General features: G+C 38.0%; 1 protein-coding gene across 4 annotated transcripts in view; it reads left to right on the top strand.

Moving 5' to 3' along the window:
* The window catches only part of ANK3 (ankyrin 3), a 707,809-nt gene that overhangs the window by 586,182 nt on the left and 108,292 nt on the right, over positions 1 to 13,335 (top strand). For 3 of the 4 annotated variants that reach the window (XM_030941096.1, XM_010364951.2, XM_010364950.2), the window contains 2 exons: positions 8,182 to 8,305; positions 12,919 to 13,021. In XM_030941096.1, coding sequence (XP_030796956.1) covers positions 8,182 to 8,305; positions 12,919 to 13,021 — 227 coding nt within the window. Of the gene's footprint in view, positions 1 to 6,258; positions 6,921 to 8,181; positions 8,306 to 12,918; positions 13,022 to 13,335 lie in introns of those variants that run through there. The other variant, XM_010364953.2, reaches the window with a different exon arrangement.

Here is a 13,335-nt window from a genome sequence, read left to right as displayed (position 1 = left end):
TGAGAATGAAAATATCAGATCAAGGGAAAAGTAATGTGAGCAAATATAGTCACTGGGATTCTCTAGGCTGAGAATGTATTGTATAAACGTTGAATGAGATATAAATCTCTGATGGGCGCAGTGGCTCACGTCTATAATCCCAGCACTTTGGGAGGCTGAATCATCTGAGGTCAGGAGTTCAACGCCAGCCTGGTCAATATGGTGAAACCCTGTCTCTACTAAAAATACAAAAATTAGATGGGTGTGGTGGCGGGTGCCTGTAATCCCAGCTACTCGGGAGGCTGAGGCAGGAGAATTGCTTGAACCCAGGAGGCGGAGGTTGTAATGAGTCGAGATTGTGCTACTGTTCTTGCCTGGGCGACAGAGTGAGACTGTGTCTCAAAAAAAAAAAAAAAAAAAAAAAAGGGAGCAACAGACACCAGGGCCTGCTTGGAGGTGGAAGGTGGGAGAAAAGCGAGGATCGAAAAACTAACTATTGGGTACTATGCTCATTATGTGGATGAGAAGGAATCTGTACACCAAACCCCATGTGACATGCAGATTTCCCATGTAACAAACCTGCATGCGTACCCCTGAAACTACTAGAAGCACCACATTAATAGTGTACATCTCCTTCTTCCTGCCTTGTTACTTCACTTTTTTCTGTTCCATCTCTTAAAGCGGCATGTAAGGTGCAATATCAAAGTATTGAGTGTTCCCTCTGCTTAACTGCTGGATATCCAGTGGTACACATACACATCTTTGTATCTACATGGCAGACTTATGTAAGTCTGGATACTGTTTCTGGTGGATGGAACATAGAGCTTATATGACTTATCTGCAGTCCCTATATTTTGTTTTCTTTTATTTTGTTAATTGTATTCATTTTTTGAATAGGTAATAGATGCACATGGTACAAAATTCCCAAGGTACAAGAGTTTACGGTGAAAAGTAAGTCTCCCTCCTCTTTGCCCCCGTAAATATAGTTCCCATCTTGAAAGGCAATCACTGCTTTTTCATTCATTCCACATTTATTGAGCACCTACTATGTGCCAGGTTCTGTTCTGGGCGATGATATGAAGCAAAACAGACAAAGCCCCCTACCCTCAAGGAGCTTACATTTTGATTACAAATTTCTTGTAATATTCATTCAATAGTATCTTAAGTTTTGTATGGCCAGCCCACTGTGGTAGTTAAAAGAAGGGCTCTAGAGTGACAGCAACTGATTTTGAATCCCATTTTCTCTATGTTCTAAGTCATCTTGGAGTATTTATTCCACCACTCTAAACTGTGTTTTATTTTGAAATGGAAATAACAATTCTGTTTTACAAGATTGTGAGAATTAAATGAAATAACACATATAAAACACCAAACAGTGCCTAAAACTAGTAAATGCTCAATAAATATTAGTGTTAATTATAATTGATCTGATTCTACTGTTCTGTAATGCTGACTAGAAATAGTTAAAGGATTTATTTTCCCAATAGTTTTCATTTCCTCTCTTTGCTGTATGATCAAAGAAAATCACTTTTTAAAGGATAAGCAACAGTAAATTTAAGTCAAGTTTGATCATTAACCTCTTGTGTATTAGACTATTTGCTGAGTTCTATTAAGAAATCAACTCCTAGTAAATCAGTAGAGTATAGAGACATTGTTTCTCTTTATTCCTTCTAATCTTTTTTAATCCCGTTAATTTGGAGGGTTGTACTATTTGGTCTGTACGATTAACTATTAATTTAAACTTTACAATGGGGGATTCTATATTTTACAGCAGAATTAAACACTTCGGAGCAAAGTTTCTAACAATACAATTTGGTATCCTTATCTTAAGGAACTTTATGACTCAAGTCTCCAGCCAGATGGGAAAACAACTTTCAGTCCATGGAAAAGTGACAGAAGTTTTCCTTGGTGATGGTCTTAAGGTCTTTAAGATGGAAAGAGATTAGAAGAAAAGTAGATTGCGTGGGGGAAGAAAAGGAGAGAAAAGAACTTCTAGGATAAGAAAACACTTTTAAATATTAGGCCAATAGCTATTTCCTTTATTCAACATGAAAAAGGATCACTGAGGGCATAATGAAAGACTGCAAGGATGTTGGGTTGGGTATATTACACAATATACTGGACCATTGACTTGGAGTCTAAAAAAGAAATGAGGGTACACCTATTTAGCCCACCACAGTCCTGATAATCATTTAATATACTCTCTTTCTGTCCTTTGTTCATGTTTCTATTTTGTGTTGTTTTCCTGGCAGACGAAGTTGATGGATCTTTGAATGGTTGATTTTGGTGTAAGCCATCTCTTCTTTCAGCCTAGTCACGATGTAGGGAGGACTAGGAAGAGGAGGTTGCTGGGTAGTTGAAGTAAAATGCCTCTGAACCGTTTTTATTAATTGGTTAGTGGTGGGATCAGGTAGATTTGGGGAGTTTTGTATTCTTTTTAAATATTTTCTAGGCTCTGATAATTTATTGACAGAAGTACATTAACAATAAGAACATCAGTGCTCAAGATAAAAGTTTCAGGCCAGGTGCGGTGGCTCACGCCTGTAATCCCAGCACTTTGGGAGGCTGAGGTGGGTGGATCACAAGGTCAGGAGATCGAGACCATCCTGGCTAACACAGTGAAACTCTGTCTCTACTAAAAATACAAAAAAAAAAAAAAAAAAAAAAAAATTAGCCAGGCATTGTGGCGGGCGCCTGTAGTCCCAGCTACTCGGGAGGCTGAGGCAGGAGAATGGCATGAACCCAGGAGGCAGAGCTTGCAGTGAGCCGAGATCGCGCCACTGCACTCCAGCCTGGGTGACAGAGGGAGACTCCGTCTCAAAAAAATAAATAAATAAATAAATAAATAAATAAATAAATAAATATTTCAAAATGCATCAAGTCAATACTAAGTAAGTGAGGCCTTCTCTAATGGCATTTGCCACTGTGCTCCTGGGCTTTATGTATACACATCATTTATTGCACTACAGAGCTAACTCTAATTTATTAGTGCTACATTAGGCAGCCAGAGTGCGACCCCTTGGCTTACCTTTGGACCTTGTCATTTCTCGTTGTTGTTTTGGTTACCTATTACAAAATAACAGTCCCCCCCCCCACACACACACCAAATTCAGTGATTTAAGGTCTTATTATCTCCCTCAGTTCTGTGAGTTCACCAGGGCTCAGCTGAGTCTTGGGATCCTTTAAGAGATTGCAGTCAGATAGCAGCTGAGGCGGAGGAACGTGACCAGATGTCCAAGATGGTGTCTTCATCTAAAGGTCTGATACCTCAGCTAGGATGGCAGCAACAGCTGAGCATTGGCTGGGCATTTCCCTCTCTCTCTCTTTCTTGGACTCTCTCTCTCTCTGGTTCTAAGCAGCCTCTCCATAGGCTACCTTGAGCTTCTTTATAACATGGTGGTATCATCATAGTCAGATTTCTTACACTGGGACTGGCTTCCCCCAAACCACTGTTTCAAGAGACTTGAGGAGTCTGCAAGATTTCTTTGAACACAAACTCATTCATTCAAAATCACTTTGCCAAGTTTTACTGTTCAAAATTTCAGCCAACCCAGATTCAAGTAGAGATACTACGCAAGGGCATGAATAGAAGGAAACGTAGTTCATTGGAGGTAGGGGTGAGGAGGGCATTTTAAAGACGAGCTACCAAAATCCTCTTTGCCTAAAAATAGTCAAATTCCTCTATAACACAACTGTTATTTCACTGCACCAAATACCTCTAGATAACATAAACCTACACAACTCTTTTTTAGTAAGTGAAAATATTTGACTCTTGGTAACATTTTTAAGCTAAATATATCTGATATAAAATGCATGCCATCTTTTAATAAAATTACCTTAGTTGGCTTATACACACCTGTTAGAAGCTGCCACTAGCCAAAATGTGTTTGGATTATATAGTGGATTAGAGAAAGTTAACAAATCACACAATAAAATTCATCTCATTCCTTTCTAATCTTTGGTACAGCAGTGTGTTGTACTATATGGTAATGATAGAATGTTTTGTTCATTGAAAGGAGTGTGAATGAACTTTGCTGTTGTTATTGTTCATTTATTCATTCCATCAACAAATTTTGTGATTACCTAACACAGTGCCTTGCTTATTATAAGTAATGGAGAACAGGGACACTTTGGTGCTGTCGCTGGATTTTGTCTTTACCAGTATAAATAGTAGCAATTTAAATGCTATTTGAGTTCATGCATTCAGATATTTGGGCACTGGAAAAAGTTGTGCCACAGAATAATAGTAACCGTGCTGATTAAGCCCTTACTCTGTGCATTATTTCATTTGAATCTCCCTAGGAGGCCTGAGGGTAGAGGCAGACTTATTACCCCCAGTTTTATACAGGTTGGAACTATGACTCACAGCAGTTAAATGGTATTTCAAAAATCACCCAATCAATACATGGTATAGCTTGAAGTTGAACCTAGAGCACCTACTGTGCAAAACAGCATTAAAAGAATACCGTTGCTTTTATTTCTAAATTCCATGTCTTTTAAGAAATGTTCTCACCATTCTAAAATGCTAAGTGGATAATTACTTAATGTTATAAGGCTATTTTATTTTCTTTAATCTTTGGCTAAATGTATTGACAACTCCCACCCCTACCCCAGACTTCTTTTGGTTTCACAGTGACCATTTCTGAAGTCTAAGAAGTGTGGCTAAAGAATAGTGGAAACTTACTTTCATTGAAATTTTACTGTATACCAGTCATGTAGCATAATATTTGAAAAGAGTGCTAAGTTGCCATGACATGTAGATTTAAAAGATAAAAATAAAAATAACTTATATTTATTATCAGTCATGGATTCCAAGATTATTTATGAGAACTTCCAATATACCTGGCCCACGAAGAATATGGCTCCTAACTTAGAGGATCTCCCCAGCCAATAGGAGAGACTAAGCAGATGTGTTTACTGGCCATACATTCTGATGAGGGACACCTAATGGTGAGTAGAGGGTGCGAGGGCTTCTAGAAAGAGTCAAAGATTAGAGAAGTTCATCTGGAAAAAACAATAAAGGTTCCATCAAGAGAATACACCTTAGTAAAGGCTCAAAGTCTAAAGAGTTTAAGGACTTCTAGGGACTGAAAAAATTCTGTATAACAGGAGGGAAGGTGGGTGTGGAAGAATAGCCAAGAAGGAAAAATAGCCAAGAAGTCAGTGGAAGGAACATTGCATCATAGGCCTTGCTGAGAAATTGGAATGAATGACAGTCTTTGAATAAGGCTTTGCTCAGTACTGTAGTTTGGATTCGAAATCCAGACTTAAAAAGCCGATGAACATTCAGACATTTCTCTTTAAACAAGACTTCCCCTTCTATTCTTTAGAGTTGGAAATTATTCTCTGCTTGGGAATAGTTTTCAATATGTTCCAGACATTATAAATGACTTCCCTTCTATTTCCATGTATTTACCATGTTGATTACAGTCAGGCTGATCGGAGTAAAGCACCAGGTGTCATAGCATCCTAATATTACATGAATCATGCATTTATCCATTCATTTATGTGTGAATCCAGGGAAAATAGATTTTTTTCCCCTACTTTATCAGTTCTACAGATTCAGATTCCTGTATATTTAGGTAACATTCCAAGGGGATAGATGTGCTCTTCTAAAGGAGTGCTTCCTTCAGCAAGACAATTTCTAAACTCTTTACTTTCCAGCCCAATTCTCTAGCTATTCTCAGGGGCGGTGGGGAAGCAAAAAAAAAAAAAAAAAAAAAAAAAAAAAAAAGCAATTAAAATGGCCTCTCCAGTGTACCCAGATGGAAGATGGGGAAGTCCTGCTAGTTTTTTCCTCCACTGCCAACATAAACAGGGTGGAGCAGCTGAGAAGGCAGGCCACTAGTGGAGAGGGAAAGAAACAATGTAACAGCAAAGTGACAAGAACTCAGCCCTGCCTCCTATCTGGGGCAACAGAGGCCTCTCCAGCCAACCCCAATTCTCCCTTTACTTTGCACTTCCACCAGGGACCTTTTGAAGGAGCACCAGTGAGTCCCTCCGTATTAAATAGTTGAAAGAACTTGGGCCAAAAATAAAGCAGAACACCCATTTGCTTTTTCCAACTTGTCTCACTTCTGTTCCCTTCTTCAAACTCTTGATAAAAAGCAGCGGCAATTAGTGTACTTGCAAAGTGCTTCTTGGAGAGTTGTGGGAATCACTGCTGCTTTCCTCAGCCCCGGTTTCACAACCTCAACTCAAGGGCAGGCCCTCCCTCTCTCTTTCTCCCCTCCTTCCACCTGACAGGGACCATAAATAACTGAGGCTCCCAGTGTTCCCAGCTGAGAACAAAGTTGAAAGTTTGCCTGGAGCTCCGTGCCACTCCCCGCCTGGGCCACTGCTTTGTTTTCTTCTAATGTTTTTCCTCTACCTGGGTTGGCTGTTTCTTCATTCATATTTGAGAAGAGTCACCTCCTGATTAAATGTGCCACTTCGCTCTCTCTCCCTACATGAAGGCTGTCTCGGTTACCCGACTAGGCAACGCGTATTGGTATCAAATTACGGAAAGTCTACACCGAGCAGTCCTCATATTTACATACAAATAACTCAGGGGCTTGCATTTATGTCACCATTCTGTCCTGCTAGAGGCTTGCCAGAGGAGTTTTTAATCCAATCAGAAGGAGCTTTAAAAGGATGTCTGCGGAGTGGTCAAAGGATCTTAATCTCAATTAAGTGGCTTTTTTTAAAAAAGATTTTTTGGGAGGCCTGAAATTTTGAAAATCTTCGAACCCTGAGTGGGGAAAGATGTGTAATTCCTCAATTGCCAGGAGGATATCAAGATGCTGAGAGGAATTCAGCGGTGGTGAGAGTGGATACAAACCAGGGATTGGTTTGCTTGAGCTGGTTTGGAGGTTGATTCTAAATCACTGCTTAAGGAATTCCTGGAAACATCAGGAAAACATTTGATCATCCAAGCCTAGTGGAGATGGCTTTACCGCAGAGTAAGATCTTTGAGTTGTACTTGGTGTGTGCTGTTTTTGTTTGAGATGCAGTGAATGTGCAAATAGCCTAGCCGTAAATAGTTACTTAAAATAATCTCTTGGTCCTGGGTAGCAGCAGTAGAAAGTTGATCTGTTTAGTTTTTACATTTGCAAAAACAGTAGTTGACAGTGTATTTTTAGACTTGATTGGTAGTTTAAAAGCTGAGCTCTTGCGGTTTCCTGAGTTTAAATGAATGGAAATTGTAAACAGTACCTAATATAGGAATTGGAAAATGTATCTGGGGGAATGAATCACTTACCTTTGAGAAAACACAACATGTACACTTTTGCAATCTCTTGGCCAGCGAAGCTTGTGCCCAGAAAGAGGGTAAGAGTTTGCCTGGGTTGGGAAGGAACTTTTCTGCAGCCTGTGCTACCTTTTGAGAAGGATGGGAAATGTCCCAGAGGGCAAAAGACAATTGAAAAACCTGCCTTGTCACTCTTGGAATGTGGTTTTTCCATGTGAGGTCATGTTTTGCATACGTAGCTGGTAAAAGTATTTCACATAATTAACTCTTTGTCTTGATAATTAAAGAGCAATTTATATAGTCCTTTCAAAGTGCTAAAGCACCAATATTATCTCTGGAGAAGGCTGCTTTGCTTTCCATGTGGATTTCAAGCATTGGGACAGTTGGGCTGTTGTTAATGTGATAGGTTTAGAAACATTTCAAAATTGACGTGTTCCAAGACTCTCCAACCGAGCAAGTTATGGTTCACATAACTTGCTAGTTTCTTACATAAGCCCCAAACTGAAATCCTGTGTGTGAGATAACTGGTTGTTTTTTTTTTTTAAATGGCTGTTTCCTTCCCACATATAATTTCAAGAACAGTAATGAAGAGGTGGTTCTTATTTTGTAATCCATGTCCATTCAAACAAGCTGCCCTCATCGTGGGTGAGGTGAGGTGAGGAGAACTCTGACATAAAACATCTACCTGTCTGGTCAGCTGAGAGTTACCTGGAAGCAAAGGGATAGGGATAATGTTTTAAGATTCGTACTTAATACCAGGAATTGTTTCCGCTACTTAAATTCACTCTTGAAATTGTGTACTAACCTTTACCTATACCTTTTCCTTCTAAACGGGAGTTACAAAAAATTATCCAGGGGAAAGGGGAAGGTGAATATGAGATAATGGGGGATTTGCTGGTAATCAAAGGAGTGATTTTCTCCACGGCTGACACATTCAAAAGCTTTTGATGTGGGCTTGCTCTCTACATCTGCAGGTGAAGATGCAATGACGGGGGACACAGACAAATATCTTGGGCCACAGGACCTTAAGGAACTGGGTGATGATTCCCTGCCTGCAGAGGGTTACATGGGCTTTAGTCTCGGAGCACGTTCTGCCAGGTACTTCATTGTTGCTGTCTTTCATAGTTAATTTAAAACAACCATGATTTGCCATGAATCAAAATCATGTTCATTTTTCACATTATCCCAAAATGTGTTCTTTGGATGAAGATGTGAATTTAGCGAAATGTTCTCGACGCAAATACACATGCTCTGCTGTTTTCTTTTGTGGTTTGTAGTTGTTAATTTCATGTGATTGACCATGTTAATTGTGTGTTCTTTTTTTTTCCCACTTTGCAGTCATGCTTCCAGCACAGTAGCAAAAGAGCTCACTGACAAAACTGGGAGAACCAATCTGAGTCACATATTTCAAAATTAAGTTTTGTTCCATATTGAAAGAAAATATTATTTGCTAATAAGTAAGAAATACGTGTGTAGATTGTTCACTATTCTCTCTGTTATTGAAATAATAATTCAAGATTAAAAGAGAGCATTTTTGAAAAAAAATTATGTTGCTTATTAAAGTTGTCCACCAAGTGTTTGAGTATCTCTTCTAAAACCGTTCCATTATTTTGTTTACAAGGGACATGTTAGAAGTATAACAGTGATTTACCAAAAGTCACAGGCAGGAATGGTGACAAATTCAGTTCTTACAACTGAAGTGGAAAACTTCTGTATGGGAAAACCTTGACTCAGACTTTTCTTACACTGTTGAAAGAAACAGAACCTTGTGCAGAATTTGGAGACTTCTTTGCCCTAGTGTGGATTAACAGAGTGTTTGCTGACAGTGAAGTTATTTTAAAGCTAATAATTAAACCTTCTAAGCCAGAGCCCTGAGGACATTTTCCTATAGTTTAAGGATCTGTTGTAAAAAGTTTCATTGTCTAATAGTAAATGGCACTTCCCACAAAGTAAACCCTGGAGTTTATTCTCATTGTAGTTGGTGTGGCCAGTATGGATATTGAATTGATTTTTCTTCTAGTCTTTTTTTAGTAGGAATTTGAAACTCACATAGCTTAGTAGAACTTTTGCCTTATAAATACATGTATAAAAGGCCTTAAAGTCTTATTGTAGCAGGTGTCATTAACAGAAAGAGGAAAAATAACTTTAAAAAAATGCAATATTTTAAGCGGTCAAAGATAGCAACAAGTTAAAATGGAAAATATGTAGAACCTTTAAGGTTCTTGAGATCCTTTAGATCTTGTTTAAATCTTAGAGATTTATAGCTTTTGAAATCCAACAACTAGCTTGCCTTCTCTTCTGATAATATATGACACATTTTGTGATCAATCATTTTTATGTAGAAAACTATAGTAGCTGACCTCCAGTGACATAGGAAACCAGAATATCACACTGTAATTTTTTTCTTAATATAATTCCAAGGCTTTCATACTTCTAATTTTGATTGCACTATTATTTGTTGCTATTATATGTAACTCATTTTTTTTTACTTTGATGACTCATGTTATACTCAGAGGCAAACATTTTTAAAACTCTATAAAGCCAATATTTTTAAGCACATTGTTAGAGTATTATCAAGTAAAATATATTCTGAGTGTAACATTTTAAAAGGAATACATTAAATGTGTAACTCATTCAACCATAACTTTTTTTTCTTTTTTCTTTGTCTGATTTTTTGCTTTCTATTCTTTTTTTTTTCTTTTTTCTAAAATTACTTTAAAATAGTCCCAAGATAAGGTAAGAAGACATGGCACTTTTATAGTGTTTCTCTTCCCTTTCCTGGCTCATGCTCTCATTTTTATTTTCTTTAGCATTGTAATGTGATGTGCTGTGATGTGCTGCGATGTGCTTTCTTTTTTTCTGCTCAGCTTTAGAAAAATCAGTAAAAATTTTGTGATTTTAAGAAAACTAGAAAGTATATAATAAATATTACTTACGCAAAATTGATCAAATACGTAAGGAATTTCTTTCCCTTAACAAGTTTTGTATAGTGCATGAAGTAATTAAAGAAATTTCACAGGGTTTGAAGAAAAAGTCCTGATGTGAAGGGCTGTTTGTTTGCTGGTTGCTGTTTTATTTGAGTTGTGCTAGGTAAATTAGTATAAATGTAGAATTCTGGGGCATGTTTTTCTAACACTTCCTATATTTAACACTTAGGGTGTACTGATGGCTACAAATAAAATAGTTGGCCTTAGTTAAAAACAATTTAATGCTTTCTAGATCCCCATACAAATAATCTTTAATTTTAGGCTAAAAGTACTTCGAAGTATTCAGGATTCAGAGTAAAGCTTGATGGGTTTAATTGACTCCATATGTCTAATTTAAATTGGTCTGGAATGATCAGAAGTAGGAACTTTAGACATTATGTAAAATGAAGACATCTTTAGGCCTTTCTGTTGATAGCTCCCAATTCTGGGCTCTGTTCTGCAGTTGGCACTCAGAGAGAAATTAAAAGAAGGAGGAGATGTTTAAAAAGTATCAACAAATTTTAGATACATTTAGAAATAGAAATTAAAATGAATAGGTAATTATTTTTTAAAACTTTTAAGTGTTTGTCCACGTAGAAAACTGTTTCATATACCACCAGTGTTAACATATCATGCCATGGGGACCGTAATTTGAAGAAATGAATGTCTAATGCAGACAGTGGCCAGCGACTCTCAAATCACACCACTGGAGCAAAATTTAACATTGTTATGTGTACTTAGAAGCTGTACTAATAGTGTAGCCACTAGCCAGCTATAGTTACTTAAATTAAAATTAGTTAAATTCAGTTGTTCATTCACACCAGCCACATTTCAAGTGCTCAGTAGCCAGTGTTGTTGGACAGCTCAGATTTAGCACATCCCCTTCATAGGAGAAAGTTCTGTCGGACAGTGTTGAGTTAGAGAATTCCTGCTCTTAGGAAGCTTCTACTGTATTTGAGGGAAGGTAAGAGACTAGAAACAGGAATGGCAGAAAGAAGGGCTTGCAATTGAAACTGGGGAAAAAACAGAGTAATGGGTCCCATGATTGGGCATGGAGAGCCTGACTGTGCAAGTGGCCAGAGTCATGTGGCTTACTACATAAGTTCCTCTGTGCAGGAATTATGCTTATAATGGTCTTTTAGTAAGTTTTGCTGAATACACTAAATAATGACTGTGTAGAATGATGGTTGTTTGGGAATAAGAGAGGTCCATTTGAGATTCTGATAAAAGTGAAGGCTCCCAATCCTAGAAGAAAGTACGTACCTATCTTTGTAGACACTTAGAATGAAGCCTCTAATATCAGGAGGCTCTGTACCTTGATAAAAGGATACCCACTTTCTGGTTTGCTTTAGTATAGCAGGCAGTGGGGAAAAGAAATTGTTTTATGCAAAGAATCATTTATTTACCTCTTATGTATATCGTCTTTGTTCATTTCCCCATCAAGCACACAAAAGGCAAGGCCAAAGCCAAAGTCTGACTGGTTCCACTGGTAAAGATACAAGAAGCCACTTTCAGATCCAGATGGTTTTTTAATTATATAGGCAGTGAAAGGAAGAAGTGAAAGGTGCTGGCTTCTCATGATCCTTGTCCCCTACACCTAAAAGGACACCAAAACAAAAGGGGCTAGATGTCTGCAATGCTAGTTGTGGGATTCCCCATTGCTGAGGAGCCAATTCTAGACTTCAGCTAAATAGTTTTATATTCTGCAGCTCTATTCCAAGGAGAGCAGAGTAGGAATCCTCATACATCATTAGAAAGAGGAAGTGATGAAAGCTATCTCATGGCAGCCTCCCAGGTGAGACGGGGAGCTGAGTAGCAGATGGTCTCGTGGAAGTTCCTCACCAACCTCCATCCTCTGAGTTCCTGGAAGATCACAGGGTGTTCTGTGAAGGCTCAGATTAGCTTCAATTCTGGTCTTTGCCTGTATGACTTATGTGAATACATGCAAGGTCGTGAGAGTGACATGGCAGAACTGTTCTCCCAAGGGCCCTGACTCTATTGGGTTTTAGTTTAGAGGTCACTGTGATGATGGCATATCAGGGCATCAGGGTACCTGCATCTGAGAAGTTCAAGGGCTATATGGAGGATTTACAGAGGCTGGAAAGAACAGTTGAAGGAGCAAGAAAGACAATAGTAGAGCAAAGAAAGAATATTTGCAGTGAAGAACAAATAACCATGCAAGGAATATGAATGTTTCCTGAAAGCCAGGAAGATGGCAAAGAGGATCATGCAAAGTGTATTCATAACACTACTTCCTTCTTGATGTTTTCTATGAGTAGCAACAACAAACCAGAGTTCTCAGTAAGTCCCAAAGACTTATAAACAGACCCATTTAAAGTAGACATAATTCTAATCAGTAGCACATGTCAAGTAGATATAGACCAGAAAGAGGAGACATTCTAACATAAGATCTTGTCCTAGAAAAATCTACCAACTGTCTAGAATCATCTGGTTCTTCTCAATTGTCATGTCGGTTCAACTTCACAGTGGAACATCCAAAGTTTTCATGCATTTCATATTCTCAAAATTGGCCTAATTTTAAACAAAATCTAATCATAACATTGTCTATACTGAAGACATTTTCTCAAATATAAGGGATTTTACTTTTCACTATGTCCTTTCAAGAACAACTTTTGTTGATATTTTTAGCCATCTTGCCTGTTCTTAGAGTTGCATGCATTAATTTTTTTTTATTCATCTCATCATCATCTACCACTGTTGAATGGTTAACTGTAAATACAACAGCCTCCGCTCCTTCAGTTCGGATAGGTCTTACACCTTGAACAGAAGCTCCTATGCACGGGACAGCATGATGATTGAAGAACTCCTTGTGCCATCCAAAGAGCAGGTATGCATTCTTTTCAAAATAGCCTTTGACTATTAAACTTACATTTGTATGATTTAACCAAGCTCTTTGTCTTGTGACAAAAAATATATTTCTGCATGTTTGATTTTTCATTTGTAAATCTTCTGGTACTAGCCAGTTAAAAAAAAAATAATAAGTTGTACTATAAGCAGAAATATTCCTGTCTTCTGCAGGTGAGGAAGATACGAATATCAGAGAGGAACTCAGAAAGTCCTAGAAAATGTGTAGTTACCTTTCTCTTCTCTAGGTCAAATCTATTTCAATTTTTTAAAAGGAGAGTTAATAATCATTGGTAG

This window comes from Rhinopithecus roxellana, chromosome 11 (genome assembly GCF_007565055.1).
Source record: "Rhinopithecus roxellana isolate Shanxi Qingling chromosome 11, ASM756505v1, whole genome shotgun sequence".
NCBI classification, from domain to species: Eukaryota; Metazoa; Chordata; class Mammalia; order Primates; family Cercopithecidae; genus Rhinopithecus; species Rhinopithecus roxellana.
The sequence above is the reverse complement of the archived record's forward strand: the minus strand, read 5'-3'. Positions and strand labels throughout refer to the sequence as shown.